The sequence below is a fragment of the Dermochelys coriacea genome, chromosome 2 (assembly GCF_009764565.3).
Source record: "Dermochelys coriacea isolate rDerCor1 chromosome 2, rDerCor1.pri.v4, whole genome shotgun sequence".
NCBI classification, from domain to species: domain Eukaryota; kingdom Metazoa; phylum Chordata; order Testudines; family Dermochelyidae; genus Dermochelys; species Dermochelys coriacea.
Window position 1 is genome coordinate 122,468,078 of NC_050069.1, and position 19,320 is coordinate 122,487,397.

Below are 19,320 nucleotides of genomic sequence, written 5' to 3' on the forward strand. Positions count from 1 at the left end.
TGGTGCCTAAAAATGGATTAAAGCTGCCTTATTTCAAGTATCCACATTTAAACATTTTGCTCATAGTAAAGAGTAAGAGCTAATGAGACCAGAATCACAGGGATTTGAATTCTGTAGGTAAATGAAACAGTAAGGGGAGGTTATTACTATATTGTCCAAGCTTTAGTTTGTCATGCACCTCTTAGCAAAGGAGCCATGTGCTTAAAAAGCCAGCACACTGTTTGAAAACATAATCACAGAACACAAAAGGCAACAAACCCATAGAGAGTGTATTTGGGATTGTGGCACAGCACTCATGAAACCTATTGACTGTGAGAAGGGTATAAAGGTTCTTGTAGCCATTAGCCTATACTGTCTATACATTTTTTAAAAAATGTCAGACGGGATACAGAGAGGGATAGAATACAAATAGAAAGAAATGGTATTGTTAGGTCTGTGATTAGCAAGGGGAGGGAGAGGCAGGGGGAGGGGGAGGGTCAGAAGGGGAAAATTCCCAAGGCCACTGAGTACCAGAGGGCCCCAAAGCAGTCAAAGGTTTCAATATCCAAAGACAGCCAACAGATTTAGAGGCAAGGCATTCACAAAGTTTACTTAGTTCAACCAGAAAATAGTCTCACATTTCAACTCTTCTTCAGTGCTGGGTAGATGCTTAAAGCTGCTAAGCTTTTCAATTCAGTACTGAAGCAGAGGGAGTGCTAACTGATTGGAATAAATACATTTAAAAAATGAACTCATCCATGCAGTCAGAACTGTATGTAGTATGAGTGTCCATTTGTTTGTACATTTCAGATTATTATATTAACCTTAAAAAAAGAAAAAGCTTCTCTGCATTAAAGTTTAGTGTCTGAGCTTTAGGGTATGTCTACACTGGCAAGTTTCTGCAGCACAAGTTATACCACTTTTATTAAAATGCTGGAATTAAACCACTGTTCCGTGTCCACACTATGCTCCCTGTGACGCTGGAGTGTATCCACATTAGCAGGTCTTGCAATGGCAAAGACAGCAGTCCATTGTGGTAGCTACCCACTGCGCAACTGGCTGCAGGGTGCTTTGGGAAGGGTTTGCAATGCCTCATGGGGCAGGCACAGCATCACATGATGCAGGTTTCCCAATCCCATTTTTCCATGGGCATCCTACTACATTGCCAGCTGCTTTTCAACTGAAGTGTGTATGTGTGTGTGTGTGTGGGGGGGGGGAAGGGTGTGTGTGAGAGTGGGGAAGAAAGAAAAAGTGTGTTTCTGGGGATAGAGAGTTTGTCAGCATGCTGTCTTGTAAGTTCAAACAGTGGCAGGAAGCAACCAGTCCTGAGGCAGGGGGAAACCCCGACATCAGCCCTCCCTTCTCTCTCTCTCTCATACATACACTCACATGCCTCTCTGTTCAACAGCACAAGCATTCCACATTAATGGTTTGCTTTGTGTCCCAGAGCGATCAGCACAGCACACAATGGCTGTCAGAAACCATGCTTTGAAAAGGGAGGAGAGCATGTCTCTAGGGCAGCCGAGTTCAAAACAATGAGCAAAGCGGTCACTTGAGGCATTATGGGACAGCTCTGGAGGCCAATTACAGCGCAGAAAGCAATCATGTGTCTACACTGGCAATAGAGCGCTGGAGCCTCTGTGCAAATAGCCTTACGGTGCTCATCGAGGTGGGTTTTTTTTTTGCAGCGCTGCAACTGAGGAGTTTCTGCGCACAAAGTGACTTGGCAGTGTGTACACATCTGTAGTTTGAGTGCAGAAAGCTGCTCTACTGTGCAGAAACTTAGATTTCAAAGTCAGCAGTTAGATATAGTCACACAATTCCCATTAATTTCAATGGAGCAGTGTAGCTAAATCCCCTAGCTGGCTTTCAAAATTTCAAGATGGGGCTTTCTGCCCTTGAATGGAGATGGAGTGAAATAATTCCTTTTATTTTCCCAATTACATTTCCTTGCTTTTTGGCTTTGGATCAGATTTTGGTTTCACACCTTGTATACTATGTGCAATTCTGGGTGCTGCATCTCAAAAAGGATGGAGCAGAATTGGAAAAGGCACAGGGAAGGACAACAACAACGATTGGGGGATGGGACAGCTTCTATACGAGGAGAAATTAAAAAGACTGGGACTGTTCAGCTTAGAAAAGAGATGACGTAGGGGAAGTGTGATTGGTGTGGAGAGAATGAATATGGAAATGTTGTTTACCCCTTCATATAACAGAAAAGCCAGGGGTCACCCAATGAAATTACTAGCTAGCAGGTTTAAAACAAATAAGGAAGTATTTTTTCACACAACGCACAGTCAACCTGTGGAACTCATTGCCAAGAGAGGTTGTGAAGGCCAAAAGTATAACTAGGTTTGGAAACTAATTAGTAAATTCATGGAGGATAGGTCCATCAATGACTATTAGTCAAGATGGTCAAGGACACAACCCCATGCTCTGGGTGTCCCTAAACCTCTGACTGCCAGAAGCTGGGGTTCTGGGACTGGACAACGGGGGATGGATCACTCAGTAATTGGCCTGTTCTGTTCGTTCCCTCTGAAGCACCTGGCCCGGCCACTACAGAGACAGACACTGGGCTAGATGGACCATTGGTCTGATCTTGCATGGCCATTCTGATGTTCTTGCATACTGGGTTTACGTGGAGTGGTTCCACTGCTTTAAATGGATTTACTTTTGATTTTCACTGGTGAGCAGGATTGAGCCCATTGGCCAAGATTTTCAAAAGTAAATAGCGATTCTGGTGCCCAATTTAAGGGACTTTAAAGGGCTTGATATTCGATAATGGATGTTTAGCAAGTTGGGCACCCAAAATCACTCATCACTTTGAAAGTCTTGGCCAGTGTCACTGGTGTACATATACAAATGGAATCAAAGGATATTGAGATCAGAGAGCCAGTCTGAGTGGCTCTGAAAAATGCTGTGCATTTAAAGTTGTACTGACCCATGATTTTACAAATCACCCTGCAGAAGCCCTAAATGTTTTGCTGACTGCTCTGAATATTGTAAATATGGATGGATTAACTTGATTTGGGAGTAAAACAGCCAGCCAGCCACAAACTTCCCCAGGTTTGGATAAATCCTCTCCAGTCCCTTTACAACCTGAATCCATCATCAGGCCCAGTGTGAAATTTAACAGCTTCTGCCACTTCACTATTAGGCTCAGGATTTAATGAAGATTCATTCTGAGGTTTCCTTGGGACAGAGGTGCCTCAAAACACATGCCTCTGACCCAGAAAAGTTCTGGAATGCGCCAGATCTTAATAGAGCAGCTCTGCAGCCCTCTTGGATCTTTTAATGGCAATATGAAAATAGGAAGCCTGTTGTAGAGATGAGCTTGATGGAAGAAGAGAATGGAAACTAGAGAAGGGGAGAAGCAAAGAAATAAAAAGTTTTGGAGAAGTTCCAGTAACCTTCAGAACTTTTCAGGGCTTATGCACAATGAAGCTTTTTTTATTTTTTTTGAGGTTCATCCGCTGATTTTTATTTTTGTACCATACCCTTGTGAGAGCTCCTCTGCAACAATGAATTCTGTTCCAGTTTCATTAGTAAGGATACTGTGACCTCAGAGTTACTATAGCTATGGCAGTTAGGTGGGTTCCAAAATTCAAATTATTTATTATTCTCAGGAAACACTAAAGATTTATTTTATTCTCATGGTTCAAGAGAAGTCTTTATGTTAGCTAAATAGGACTGTATTTTCAAAAGTCTGTGCATCTGGTTGGTTCTAACCCACGAAAGCTTATGCCCAAATAAATTTGTTAGTCTCTAAGGTGCCACAAGGACTCCTCATTATTTTTCCTGAAACAGATTAACATGGCTACCACTCTGAAACCAACACCAAAGTGCACTTGCAAGCCTTTATTTGTAAGCACATATACCCATGCAGGTGCACAAATCAGTGGTTGCATGTGTAGTCGTGAGAAGAATCAATGCTTACCTGTTAGAGCAATAATACAGCCAGAACACAATCTATTCACAGTGCAGAAGGTTTTGAAATCCAGAAATTGTGCTCTAAAAAAGGGGACGCAGAGAGGGGAGATCCTGGACAGAACCATTTCAAGCAGAAAGCAGCAAACAGATGGAGTAAAGTAGAACTAGAGTAAGGTCACTGAAGCAGATACCTAATTCCAATGAGTTAGGAGGAGTGAATATGTATTTGCAAGGTTAGAGAAAAGTATTGGGGGTATAATGACAAAGCAGGAAAGTGGTGTCTTATACAGCACAGACTTAGTGGGTGAAGTGTCCTTTTCCTGTTCAGCAAGTTCTTTTGTCTTTATGTCCCTCTTATCACTCCGACACCTTGCCCAAGTAAAGAATGACAGGCAATTCTTAACGACTTCTTAGCTTCTGAAATGGTTCTGGTATAAGAGTCCAGCCATTCTGAATAGTTATTTACAACAAAGTTTCTATTGCTCTTTGAATTTTCAGTTTGGAACGGTTGGTCATTTATAAACATGCCTCCCCTCTTCCTCCCCCCACTCCCGCAATCTGTGTCAAGACAATGTGGTCTTGTAGTACCTCACTCATATCAGGAAGTTAATGCCAGCATTTCTGAATGGACCCACGGACAGCTGATGCTGTGTCAGCAGCCAGCAGGGCTGTCGTGTCCTCCCCAGGAGACAGAACATATCCTTTCTCAGGCACATCCACTCTCCGTTAACACAGTCAACAATTGTTCTCTGGGTGTAAAAACCTGGGCTGCGCCCCGTGCCAGCACCATGTATTGTCATGACCCCACCTGGCTGCATACTAATCGTTCACTAATTTTTTGTCACGAGTTCTTTATTCAGTTAGAACAAACACATTATTGGCCCCATCCAGCAGACCACGCTTATGGTATCCTTGTCGACTTCAATAGGGGTACTCATGCGAATAAAAGTTTGAGAGTATTATGAGGGGAAGAGTTCGCTAAGTGGGACCCTATAAACATTTAAAAAAAAAAAGAGTATTTCATAACTACTATACTACCAAAGTTCACACAAATGGAATTTTTACCCAGGCTATTCAATGGAGGGAGTTTATCGATTATGCTACAAGCTATTTTTTATTTTATATATTGAGGAAATATTTTAAAATACAAATTTATCAACGCACCTCTCTTCATTTTTTCCTAACAGGAGAGAGATGATCAAATACCGCATTTTAAATAGAGAGAACATTTGATTTGACTTTTTTTTTTTCCTACATGGTGAAGTTTCATACATGCTCCTTCTGTCCTGTGCAAGGACAATAGTTTAAACACCGCAGCTGTGTCAATTATTGCCTTGCAAATGTGGCCCTCCAGATGTTTTCCAGAAATTGTTGTTATGTTTGTTTGTTTTTGGATAACTTGCTACGGGTGGGGATAAGGGGGGGCTGATGAGGAACCTAATTTAGAGCATTTGAAAGCTGGCAGCAGGAGTGCAATTAGAACCATTTCCACAGACAGCTGGCCAAATGCAGCAATTTATTGGCTGAATGATTGGATTATTCATTTGCAAAGCTGAGAGAAGGCATTTGCTTACCACTTCAGTTGGCCTGTAGTATTTGTGATCGACGGTCACATGAATCTTGCCAGTCTCCTTGCATCGGCCTACCTCATTTTCATTCTTTCCTTCCCACCTGTAAAGAAGATAAACATTTAATCAACCCATAATTCCTTTAGTGCACTGATCTTAGTAGCATTTGGTTTGTTTTCATTTATTTGAGGCTGGTGTCAATTCTCTCTGCAGGACTGTATAAACTCATTAGCCCTAGGAACAAAGGCAGCAGTTTGGCCAGAATGGAACAACAATGGCTTTTGAAGTCCATGGGCTTTGTAAGTCCTAAAACATGGGACTTCCAAGTTAAACACACAAGGCTGAAAAAAATTAAAATAAAATAAAATTAGCACCTTACTGGTATTTCCAATGTCTTATTATCTTCCAAAAGATATGCTCACATGCTTTTTATTCATTGCTTGGTATGAAGTCGATAAAAATGTTATTTTAAAAATATTTTTTGTTTTTACAGCTAAGGCAAAACTCACAGGAAATCTTTTATCTGCCTCTTAATTTACCAAAGCTGAGCTCTGTTTGAGAGCACTATTATTCCATCCTGCCATATTCTAATTCACGCTCAGTTTAAGGCCAGGTCTACGCTAAAAGGTTAAATTGACCCATCTATGTCGCTCAGGGGTGTGAAAAATCCACACCCCCTGAGCGATGTAGGGAAGCCAACCTAACCACTGGTGCAGACAGCGCTAGATCAATAAAAAAATTCTTTTGTCGACCTAGCTACAGCCTTCCAGGAAGGTGGATTAACTACGACAAGAGAACCCCTCTCATGGCTATAGTGAGTGGATACACTGAAGTGCTACAACAATGCAGCTGCAGCACTGCATCTGTGCCACACTAGCTTTTTAAGTGTAGACATAGGCCAAGAAAAGGATCTTCAGTTTTAAGCCCCAATTCCGCCAGGTAATTAAGCACATGCCCAATGTGAATGGGACTACCCACATGCTTAAAAGTAGGCACGTGTCTAACTGAACAGGGGCCTAAATTAGTTTCCTTCCTGCTTTGATACTCTAATATTAATGTAATTTGTAGGAGCTTGTCGGGCGTACCGAAACATTTTGTATCGGTGCTTCCCACTTTATCCTTCCAACACAGTTTGCACATTCTAAACTGGCAAGATCTAAAGAATAATACAAATGGCTTGCTGGACCACTAGAGCCAACGTGTCCTTAACTTTGGGGAGTTTGAAAGTCCAGATCTGAAGTTTGCGGATTTGGCCTGTTTCAAAATAAATTATCAAAAAAAATATTAAGGTCTGACTCATGAAACCTACAAAATTCGGAGTTAAGACTGCAACTATCTTTATTCCTTTAAGCTTGTGCCTAGGCATGGGAGCTTTGAACAGTGGGTGTATTGCAATACTTGGGCACTAAAGGGTGGTGGTGATGAAATTCCATGCTTTTGTGGGTTTCAGAGTAGCAGCCATGTTAGTCTGTATCCACAAAAAGAAAAGGAGTACAAAAGCTTATGCTCAAATAAATTTGTTAGTCTCTAAGGTGCACAAGTACTCCTTTTCTTTATGCTTTTGTGGGGTTAAGCTAAAAATCTCTGAAAAGCAGCACTTGTGATTTAGATTTAGATTATTCAGTTTCAATCATCTGCAACAGGAGAGAAGTGCCCTTTACCTCCCTTTACCTGTCGTGCCCTTTACCTGAAATATATTCAGTGTTGCTAACTCTTGTGATTTTATCATACAATATATGGAATTTTTCCTGAAGCTTCAGCTCCTGGAAGCATTTAATTTCATAAGACTCTCAGCTTTCATTAACAAATAAAGAAGTAAATTTCTAGTCTACACGATTCTGGAGAAAACCTGCAAATGTGACCTAAATGCACCTATAGGTTCAGAAACCATCAGGTAAATAAAAAAAACTTTTTTTAAAAAATCTCATGATTTTTAAGCCAATCACATTTTTTTTTTGCGTTTGGGAGGGCCGACTCATGGCTTTTGCATGTTTGGGGCTGAAAACACTTAATTTTTGTATACTGTAGACATTAACTGCACTAATGTTTGCAGCAGTGCTATAATGCATACAGCACTGTAAAGAGTAACATTGGGATGCTAAATATGATTTGTGATTTAACTTTTGTTTTGGGTTGTTTTGCAGCTGTTCTGCTTGAAGCCTGTAAGAAACATTTTCGTTCAGAAGCCAAAACTAACATTAGCCCCTCCCTTTAAAGGGCAAAGGCTAAAACTAAGTAGGACTCAAATGAGCTTAATAGAAAACCAACGGTCACCAGTAAAACTACAGGAAGTGCTCGGACCAGGAGACGTCAGTTGCTGTTGGAGGTCACTGAGACCCATTTAACACCCAACAGTCTATAAAAGGCTCTTCAGAGCCAACAGAAACTCACTTACTTTTACCATCATCAAAGTTTTACAACAATAGAAATAACTTAAGGGAAAACTCCACCCACTTTGCTCAGTAATGTGAAAAGTTCATAAGGAAAGAAGCATTTCTCAGTATGAACAAAAGGGGAGATGCAACTGCAAATAAAACTATTACTTACAATTGGCATCACTGATACTCACATTACACCAGTAGAGACCACCTTGCTGAAAAGAGACATTACATCTGATACATACTAGATATGAAGAGCACGTTAATCTAACCTACATACATTTTTAAAATCACAAGAAAAATCTCTTAATACACAGTGATGTTCTGTTCAGAACAATTAATAATCTAGAAAAGGTAAAGCCAAGTTAACCCAAGGTCTTGGGGTCAGAGAAAAGAGATATCAGAAACCTTCATACCACTGTGGTTTTAGATAGTTAGGCGCTTCAGTCCTAATGACCCTCTAAGGTTTTGCTTCACAAGGCTGAAGCCTGACAATGTAATAAAATGTACTTGTGGAATTTGGGGAAGACTCTAGGTTAACCCAGAGTTTCATTTAACGAAAGTTGGGTTAAACAGGGTTTGCCTAAATTAAAGCAGGCTGGAAAGTGAACTCCCACAATGCTAGAGTCAAAACCATGACCTTACAATCTCTGACCCTATGTGTACATGACACACTTAGAGGCAGACACACATGTACATGCTCAGAGACAGTGACTATACCACCACAATGATTTGATCACCACATCCTCCAAACCAAGAGCAGGGTGTTTGGGGAAGGATCTGTGATGGTGGTTTGTCCTTCATAATAGACAATAGTTTTAGCTGCATTCCAGAACTCTACACACCTCGAAAGAAGGATTTGGGATGATGTTTTTTTCTGCACTTACTGATAACCTGGATTTGACAGCCCTTACTTCCAGGCTATCCCTACATGGCACCTAGTCACCTGTGATGGGTGTCTTATAATACTTATATTACATGAAGTCACTTTTAAGCACAGTGGACATCACCTATAAAGAGGCCTCAGAAATTTCCATGTAAATAAAAAAAAAACTATCAAGTTTCAAATGTGGGTTCAGAGTGTAAAAGGAGTCTCACCTCATGAACATTCATACTGTTGGACTCAGTAGAAGAGGTAAAAGTTTATTTTAAAAGGTTACTATTATCTTTGTTAGGATTGTGCATATTACTGATTGTAAAACATTATTTTTCCTCTTTAGTCCTGAAGATTAGGATTTCCCGGCATTTTTTTAACCACCATCCTAATCAGCAGCAAGGTAACATGCAAATAAAACCATACAACCTTCCTTCTCTCCAAAACATGAGTGCTTGTTCATCCCACATACAAGCCACGACATTGAAATGTACTGTGATTGCAATGGTACATGTGTTTTATTCCATTTATTTCTGTGGTGCCTGAGAAGTTGATTAAAAATAAAACCTTTCACAAGAATCCAGAAAAAAAAAACTTCAGGAAAATCCCACTCATCACTCACAGCTGTCAGATATAACTGTGAGATACGCACAGAGTTTTCAGATTACTGAGTTTACCACCAATATTCCTTTAGATTGCCCACTGCATTGGATCTGGTCTGGTGTATTATAAACAGTATCCCAGTATGTGTAACACAGAATATTAATGCATGTCTGTGACAGAGTGCTGGGAAACAGCAGGTGGTGCAGCAATCCTGTCACTGCAACTACAAATAGTGTGCCGGAGTAGCCCTGACTAGGAAGAGCGGTGCCTAATTGGTGAATTGGGATGGGTTGAGCAGAGCCCAAAGGCTAGTTAGCCCATTATCCAAGAGGTAGGAAAGGCAAAAGGAGGAGAGAGAGATCCATAGGCTATTCAGAATCAGGGCCAGGAGAGATCTTTCAGGGAGAAGATACCTTCTGTCTCCCCACTCCACGGTTGATCAAACGAAGGATTGTATGACATTATAAATACAGAGCTGCATGAGTTTGTACAGGTGGTGGTTGGAACACGGTGAATTAATCCATGAGGTGGTTTGACCAGAGATGGTCTCTGAATGGTTTGTTGCTTGAAAAGAGACAGAAGTGGGACCCCACCCTGTCATGCAAAATTATTGCATGTGATTAGATTTTAAATTTGACTCTACAAGCCCCAATTCAACTTAATCTAAATTGTTTTTTAAATTGGGATGAACTTCAGTACATGCTTAAGTTTTGTTGAACAGGGATGAAGTTAAGCATATATTCAAGTGGTTTGATTAATTGGACCCCCATATCTATAATTTGACTGACCACATAGAGTAACAGAGTTGTACATTCCCAATATTGCCAACTGCAAGTGTTCAGAAATCATGAGACAGGTCCAAAAACTCATGAATTGTCTTAAAAATGAGACTGTTTAATATATTTTTGATAGCTTTTTATTTGCCTTCTGATTTTTCAACCTCTAGGGTTCACCTGCTCAAGCTTTTGTGAGGGCTAGAAATTTACTTAAAAAAAAATGAAACCCGAGATTCTCAAAAAAGCCACCTGACAACAAGAGCTGGGGCTTTAAGAAAACAACCAAATATCATGAGACTCAGGATAAAATTGCAAGAGTTGGCAGGTCTGCATCCTATTAGGAACACTTGTGTTCAGGAGCAAATGTTTTCATTTAACAATTGTGAATCTCAATAGGTGAAGGTTTAGATCAGATGATTACCCAAATGTTTGGATGAATGACAGGGAGAATGGTCATTGCCTGGTCACTGGTGAAACACTTAACTTCAGCTCAGCTTTCCCTTCCATGAGCATCTGTTGGGAGAGGGGAAAATCAACTGAAATTAACTCTTTTTCATTAAGGATCAGATGGGGCTGCTGCACCTTGCCAAAGTATGCTTCTCCTGTTGACCAAGTTAACGAATTTCCTGCAAGATTTCCAACCCCAAATTTTGCATCAAGTTCTGCTGAAAGTTCTTTCAGTACTTCCTGTTTCTGGCGAGGCTAGAAATATCCTGTGAATAGCTGCTCACAGTGTTTCAGCACTTTTGGCATATGAAAATGAATAAATATGAAAGTTTTCAAAACAGAATCAGTCTGAGGCAGATTGGGGCAGTTATTTCACCTGCCAGTTCCTAAAACTCGTGTAATCAGAGAGTTCAGGGGAGGCAGAAATGCCTGTTGAGTTATAAGGTGGAGATTCGAATGCCTGGCATGAAGTGTTTAAAGTGATATCACAAACCTACTGTAAAGAAAAAGCAACAATAAAATAATCAAAAGGAGGAAACAGTATGTATGAATTATCTAAACAAATACATTTGCCCGGTTTTCCATCCTTCACTCTCACATTTTTCAGTTTGGTGTGCTTCAGTTCCTTTTCCTGATCTGAAAGCTTCTGTTTTCTCATACTGCTAATTACAACACACAGTCACTGGCCAGACAGCAAGATCTTGTGGTCAAATGCCAGATGTGAAACCAGTGATCTCATGAAGTCTTTGGACGGCTCCCTTTCCCCTTCCCCACATCACTATCATTGCACTGTCTGCTTGCATTCCTTCAGTAGTCCTTCCGATTTCTCAGTGTTCCTACATCTTAATCCTAACCTTCCATTTTAAAATAAAAAGCCACTCTCTCTCAGTTCCACCCCCATTTGCTGTTCCACATCACCGAGAGAGAAACACTCCTTAGTTTCCAGAGACTCACCTCATCAGACCTTCTTCTTATTATAGGGAATCCCATTTGTGGGGTGATCATTACAGACTAAGTGGCAAGTTAACTATCACAAAGAATAAACATGGAGCCACCATGAATGTAGTAAAATGTTCATCTTCCTGCATTAATTCTGGCCCTTGAAGCAATGCATATTTCTGTTGCAAATGTACATGCAGCTTTATATTAACAACAAAAAAAAAACAACAATAAATCTTTCCTTCCTGCCTAGATTTTTTTTTTTGCCTTTGCAGACAGTAGTCTGCAAGGAATTTCTAAGTGGCTGTGGTGTTCAGGCTACCTTGAATCCTGTTCTAATTTAATAAGTATGCAGAACTCGCAGACAGCGTTTGCGCATGTTTGGTTTCACCTGCTCTGTTCAAATTATAGGAGGGAAGTGGTTTCCCCTAGTATTACTTAATTAGTAATAAGTAGAAAGGAAGGGAAGTAAAAAGAAAAAAGTGTAAGCTTACGGGGGAAATTTGTAGCTCAGAGGCGTTCCTGTCAGTGCAAAGGCTGAATTAGAAGACTGTGAGCCCATTCTATAAATCTCTATTTCTTCTGGTAAAAAAAAGTGTTAAGAGAAAAATCCAAACAAACCAACCTGTAAAACAAATCTCTGTGTTCATTTGCTTCCTACATTTCGAGCAATAATACGTAGTCATGTGCGCTCTATAGCTCCTGGTTACGGATGTACAACATTTTCCTTTTTTCGGTTTTAGACTACTAGATATGATAAAATGTTGTAATCTTGGACTAGGGAGCATGATGTAACTGTATTGAAAGGTTTATTAGTCTGTACTGTATGTTTAACTGCACAAATTAATATTACTAGAAAGAAAAATGACTGTACAAATGATGAGAAGTTTAAAGTGGTGCTGGAGGATTCAAAACTGTTTTCCTGGATACCTGCAATCTCAAGCAACCAAAATATGATGGCGTGTCTGCACTGGGGACGACATTTGTTACCACTGACATACACAAATTAGCCAGCTGAAGGGGTTGAAGAACTATTGCAGGCTTGCCCTTTCTTGAACTGTTTCAAGGCATTGCATTCTGGATAACTTATCCACAGTTTCAGGGCACAGCTTACAGAAGCTGTGGATTTCGAAGACCACTGGTGCACGGTGGGGCAGTAGTGGGAAGATTTGCTGTCATTTAAAAATGTAAAAGGCAGCCAGGAGCTTATTCCCAAGAGTGCCTTTAGATGCCATTTCATAACTCTCATGAAAAACTGATCTTGCAAGGAGGGAGGATGGGATCAGCTTTTCTTGCAGGAGTTGATTTAATGATCAGAGTGCATTCTGGAGCTCACGTCTTTGGTGTGTCATTAATTTTAAAGTGGCAGATCAATATGACCTACTAGAGTGGAGAAGGGGACTGCATGGTTAATTCCCAAAGACAATACCCCACCTCTTCCAATTTCAGATAACGGCCATCAGGTGTTCAGCAAAGAGGTAAAAGATTGCCAGCCATCCAGCAAGAAGACAGAGAGAGAGAGAGAGAGAGAGAGAGAGAGAGAGGCGCGCGCGCGAGAGAGTGTATGTTTTGGGAAGGCAAACAGGCCATGTTGGGACCTAGAAAATCAGGGTTCCTAAAAATATCTTTCCCAAACCTCAAAAAAGTTTTAGATTTAGTTCAGTTGAGAGCTGAGCAATGGTTTTGGGATGGGAAGTAGGTGGGTTTTTACATTAACTAAGCAAGTTTGTCTATCCCTATTATCAACACCATTTAGCTGAGATTATTTGGGGAAACTATATTAAAATTATCACAACTGCGTTGTTCTCAAACCAAAGTCATTAACACCTAAATAATATACATAGTTTTTTATGCACCCAAACAGCAAAAACTATATTAACACATTACCTTACTTGATCCATAAGTGAATATGTTAGTATTGCCAGATATTGCTTAAGGGAGTAGTTCATAAATTCTATGTAAAAGGGCAAAAATGTCAAAAGTGCCTAAGTGATTTAGGAGCCTAAATGCCTACATCTCATTGACACTCAATGGAAGGTAGAGGCCTTAGTAATTAAGTGACTTTTGAAAATGGGGTTTTCCTCATTATTTATAATAGGAGCTATTTGCAAAATTCTTTCCCTTTGCTTTCCACACAATCACCATTCCTTTCCTTTGCGGGGCAGATTTGTTCAGAGTTTATTTTTTCTTTTGCTTACAAGAATATATAAATTTAGCTCTTGATCCTGGAAGTGCCGAGTACACCAGACCAGTCCAGCAAAACTCTAAAGTAAGGTGTTTAATTTTAAGTAGACTTGAAGTAAATGGATGCCCAGCACTTCTAAACGTGAATTTTGGTGCCTGACTTTAAAGATGCATGTTTAAAAATTTTGGCCACCAAGTCACCTTCTTTTTAATGCAGAGCAAGATACAACAGGAGACAGAAGAAAGGGTTCTGGATATCATAAGATTACGCATCTGTACAGAACAACAATTTCCACTGTACACACTAATGTTTCACCTGCTTTCAATTATAAAGAATATTTACCAGTGAAAGTCAGTCATAAAAAAAGAAACGTTATAAAGACAGAAAAAAAAAGAGGAAATAATTCCAATTCCCCTGAAAATGTCACTGTTGTTAAAGTTCACACTGTTAACTGTGTAGTGGTAGAGAAGACGGGTAAGCAAATAAAAAAATGCTAAATATTTGAAGAAAATATCCTAAAATTGAGCTTTTGGGCTGGAAATTCATAACTATACTGCCCCTCTGAATTTTTCTGAAAGTAAATGCCAAAATTGAAACCAGACTAACATTCATTAATGAAAAATGTTATTATCTACCCAACCACCCACTGACTGTTCAAATAATATTGTATATCTGCGCACTTCTGCATATTTATTGAATGTGTCAAATTTTTGCTCCCAAGTAAAACTTACTGGCCCTGTCAAAAGTTCACCAGCTGCACCAGTGTCTTTGATGGCCTGAGGAAGAGCCCTGGCGCTAGCGTCATGGAAGAGCCTGTGGCTTTCCTCTCCCTCTTCCAGCTGAGATTGGTATGTTGATGCATGGGGCCCAGAGAAGATAAAGAAGGAGGGAAATTGAAAAAATAACAAACAATAAAAATATAAATTACAGAAAGCATTCACAAAACCAGCCTGATTTCATTATCTGGCCTTGAGAAGGAATTTTGTATTTTCAGTCAAACTATGTAGAATATGCACTGTAAACATTCTGCACCCGCAGCTCAACATTTTTATGGCTCAGTAGGACAAGAACTAAGAAGAATGCAGAGTGATGGTGATATTTAGTCCCAGCAGCGAGGACAACGTGCTGCCACATGGAAAGGAACCGCGTTTACAGGTGTCACATCTTAAACTGGCGGAGTCCGGGAATGTGGCTGAAGTGGCAGGTTTTGTTTCGGGGCTGGTGATGAGGACAAAAGTGCACCAACAATAAAATGCATCTCAAGCATCCCTTCCCTAAAAGCCAGTACAGAATAGTATAGCACTGTAATCTCAGCTGCGATTGTCAGCGCTCCCAGACTATGGAGAGCAAGGGTGTTGGGGAGCTGAGGTCAGGGAGATGGGATTTACAATGGAAAATGATCAGCCTATAAGAATGCTGAGGTGAGGTATCTACAACCTACCCCACCTGGAGTGGAAGAAATTTTGCTAGATTAGTTTTTGGTGGAGGGGCGGGTGCTGGAGCAATATCCTGCGGTTGGAGAGGGTGAGCGAGAGTCAGTGGCCTTATGTTACAAACACAGAAAGTGAAAAAGAATACAAAAGAAATATTACTATGTAATGGTAAAATCAAAGCCACATGTCAATAGCTGATAGAGTTCTGAAACCCATTGCTGCTAGCTCCATTCATACTTACACAATGGTTTTCCCAATGTGTTTAAATGACTTCTCCACAAATTCACGAACACTGTGGACCTCCCCAGTAGCTATGACGAAGTCCTCTGGCTCATCCGTTTGCAACATCAGCCACATAGCCTGCAGAAAGATAAACAAATCCAGATTAAGTGCACCTGTAAGTGGGCCCTTTTGTACATGATATTATATTACCACATTTTGATTTGCAGATAATCAGATATATGTATGCATGCAACTAGGGAAATTAGAACTTTTTAACACAAGGCTGTTAACTAGATCAGCGCAACTCTTACAAGTGACTAATTGGAATAATTTCACATTACAGAAAATTGCCTGTAATATATCTGATTTTCTCTTTGTTTCACACCAGGGGTTTCTGTGGGGGATTTTTATATCAAGACTCAGAGTTCAAAAGTAGACAGTATTGCTTAGGAGTAAGAACCCAGGAGTATTATAAACCTTACATTTATTCACATGTAATGGAAAGCAAAATATTATATACTCCACTCTAATTTAAGAGATGTTGTCAGTAGGGCAAAAATGTAGAACTACCTAACTGTGATCAAATACACAGTTGACTATTTTAAACTAGATTTAACCTAAATAAATACAGGACAGAGAGGACTACAAAAAATCAAGGACCAATATTTTCATAGTGCATTATTTCAAATTCAGCTATTCCTCCTGCACACAACCTGGAGATGCATTTGAAGGTACAGCAAGCAAGATTCCCTTTTTCAATGAATAGAAATACTAATTGTTAAGTGTTTGCCTAACTTCTCCTTCTCTTTCAAAGAGTGTAGAAAGAAAAGGAGTACTTGTGGCACCTTAGAGACTAACAAATTTATTAGAGCATAAGCTTTCGTGAGCTACAGCTCACTTCATCGGATGCATTTTGTAGTGTAGAGTGTAGAGAGATCTTTGCAAAGATCAGAACGGTGACCAAAATCAGAATTGTTTCTAAATCACAACTTCACAGATTTCTACTATTGTTATTGGTGCTACATTTGTGCCTAAAGGCCCCACAGAAAATTTTGCGGCTTCATTGTACTTATCACTGTTCAAACACATAGAGAGAACGCCTGCCCCAAACAATTTCCAGTCTAAATAGAAAAGTCAGACATAGGGTGGGAGGGGAAACAGAAGCACACTGAGGTAAAGTAATTTGCCTAAAGGCACACAGCCAATCAATGTCAGTAATAGAACCCAGGTCTTCTTACACCCAATCCAATGCTCTATCCATGAGACCACACTACCACCCAGAAACTATAGATGGAAAAAATAAAACTATCACTCTAGGTCAAACTGATGGAAACACTTTATTTCCTTAAGTTAGAAACAGGGAGCAATCTATACACATCACAGCCTTCTTTTAATAAATAATCAGTTCACAAAAGCAAATAATTCATCTCTTTCTCCATATGGTAAAAGGAATTGCCATCTTCTTATAGTGTAATCCACAATGCTATTTGCATTGACCTCTTGACATCAGATTTAAAGAAAACTTTAGTAGGTCCCCAGATGCTAGTGGATACTCTGCAAATCAGATTAATAAAAGCTTTGGGACAGCTCTGTTTTTCTCAGTAAATACAACCTGAAAAGTTCAATTCTTCTCTCCCCCCACATCCCCTTTTAGTACATCAGTGTCAGGAAAAGCAAGAAGATATACTCCCTTCAAAGTATTCTATTTGCAAGTCATTTTGTTTCCTGTTGTTTTTTGAATCTTTAATATTTTTGAGAGATTTTTATTAACACGCTCCTTTTGCCTCTTGAATGTGCATGGAAGGCGGGATTTTGGGCAACTCCTGTGTATGTCCTTGACATTAATTGTACTTTAGGGATGTGGCATGCTGGGTGGGACAATGGCAGCAGCTTTATTTTTCCTCCCCAGGGTTAAGCTCTCTAGACAATGACGCAGCAATATACGATTGACTGATGAAATTCCTTCTGCTGGCAAGAGATGTCTTAATTGCTATCTTTAATACTATCTTTCTTGGAACATTCGGGTTTTTGTTTTATTCACAAGGTTACAGTAAATCACTGACACCCTTTCTTTCCCATCTGACTAGACTTGTAGGGTTCACAGGCATATCAAGCTTCAACAGAGCAAAAATGAATACTTTAAACATGGGGTTAATTCTGAAGTCCTAACTCAATCCTTGATCCCACAATCCTTTAGTTACCTAAGTAGACCTACTGAAACCAATAGGATTGCTCAAAGGAGTAGGCACTATCTGAGTGAATAAGGGACTGTAGGATCAGACTCTTAGCCCTTATTCAATCTGTCAAAATTCAAACAGTACTCTCCTATTGCCATCAATGGGACTTTTACAGGAGTAATTAAATCAGGATACGGCCTATGATATTTGGAGATTTTAAAGCAATTTTCTATGATTTAATAACACAAATATTTTAATTTTTGCACATATTTAGCATGATAGAGTATTCATGTTGTCAAATTAAAAACCAAAAACCCAGTCAATATAGCATCAGGTATTTATGTAGTCACTGTTATTTTGGTGTGATGCTTAAACATATTTTAGCTTCACAGAGAGCTACAGAATATATATATTTCACACACAAAAAACCAGTAACCACATACATATCTGATGCTACATTAACTGGGTTTTTTGGTTTTTAATTTGGCAACATGAATTCTCTCTCTCTCTCTCTATTTTAAAACTTCCTACTAGCTTTTTGGATTGGCCTTGTCATGCTTTTCTACCATTTCAAAGAGCAAGCAAATCTTGGAGCATACATTGTGGTACATTTCTACAGGGTCAGGCTTGTAATGACCAAACAACACAGATGCTATTAAACTAAAAGTAACTTCTCCCTGAGTTTCTGCTAGGAAAAGTGGTGCTTGGAATAATGATTACTTGAAAATTTATCATGGTTTGTCCTTTTATTTCTTTTGGCATTCAGTCCATCTTATAATTAGCCCAATCAAACCAGTGAAAAGTAACATTCTAATAATTATGAAAAAATCATTGACTGTTTTAACAAGGAGGTAAAGAGTTGTTCATTTGAACATGTTTGCATGCAGTTTTTGTAAAATAAAGACAAAGGCAAGTCAGTGGGCAGAAAATACTTCAACAAACTCAGCATTAAAAATGTTCATTTCTGCTGTTACATATTATGTAGCCAATCAGAAAACTGTGTATAAGTAGTAGCTACACACTTTTCCTACAGAATGTGCCAGGAATGTGCTCTTTTTTCATCATACTATCAGAGGCCCTTGATCTATCAATTTCTAGACATTTCCCGTAAGAGATCATATTGTACCACACTCTAGGCCAAGAACAAGAATAAGGAGGGAGAGGAGATACGCAGCTCCAGATTTAATTGTCATTACTGAATGGTTTACTGGTTTTAACAGAGAGGAACAGCTTTGTTTAAATTTCCACTGAGCATAATTAATGGTTATTGACTGGTAAATGAAGAACAGGTGACATTCTGAATTAGAAGATAAATGATCTTGTGTTCTAGCGTGATAATGGCTTCGTAATTGCTACAAAGCCGCAGCCTAGCGCGCCCCATCATAATGCTAGATCATGTCCAGAACACAAAGGCCTCTGTGTGAAAAGTATTTAGCCGTTCACCTCCTTATACAGCTGCTCAGTGATTTGGTCCATTTATTCTCTGATGGACTGCACAACTGAGGCAAAAGTTCACCAATTCTCACCTTCCTGTTCACATGCTGAACCACATGACCCATGACATGGCTGGGCTGCAATGTGTGATAAAATCATTGCCCAGCTCTGGCTCTTGGCTATCTTTTAACCATCATGAGGTCACATATTTTAGGAATTTTTGTGAAGTGGAAAGGGGGGCATGGGTTTTCCTAATTTTCTCTGTCATGTTTTTTTTGTTTTTTTGTTTTGTTTTTTGATATCCCTAATGGGCTGACAAAAAGCCACTTATCACAATACATATCTGTAACTCTTTCCTTACTCTTTACATGGATT

General features: G+C 39.6%; 1 protein-coding gene across 6 annotated transcripts in view; it reads right to left on the reverse strand.

Moving 5' to 3' along the window:
- The window catches only part of GMDS (GDP-mannose 4,6-dehydratase), a 565,099-nt gene that overhangs the window by 93,473 nt on the left and 452,306 nt on the right, over positions 1-19,320 (reverse strand). For all 6 annotated transcript variants that reach the window (XM_038392525.2, XM_043508396.1, XM_043508397.1 and 3 more), the window contains 2 exons: positions 15,354-15,472; positions 5,484-5,580 (listed from right to left, as the gene is read on the reverse strand). In XM_038392525.2, the coding sequence (XP_038248453.1) occupies positions 5,484-5,580; positions 15,354-15,472 (216 nt within the window). The remainder of the gene's footprint in view (positions 1-5,483; positions 5,581-15,353; positions 15,473-19,320) is intronic.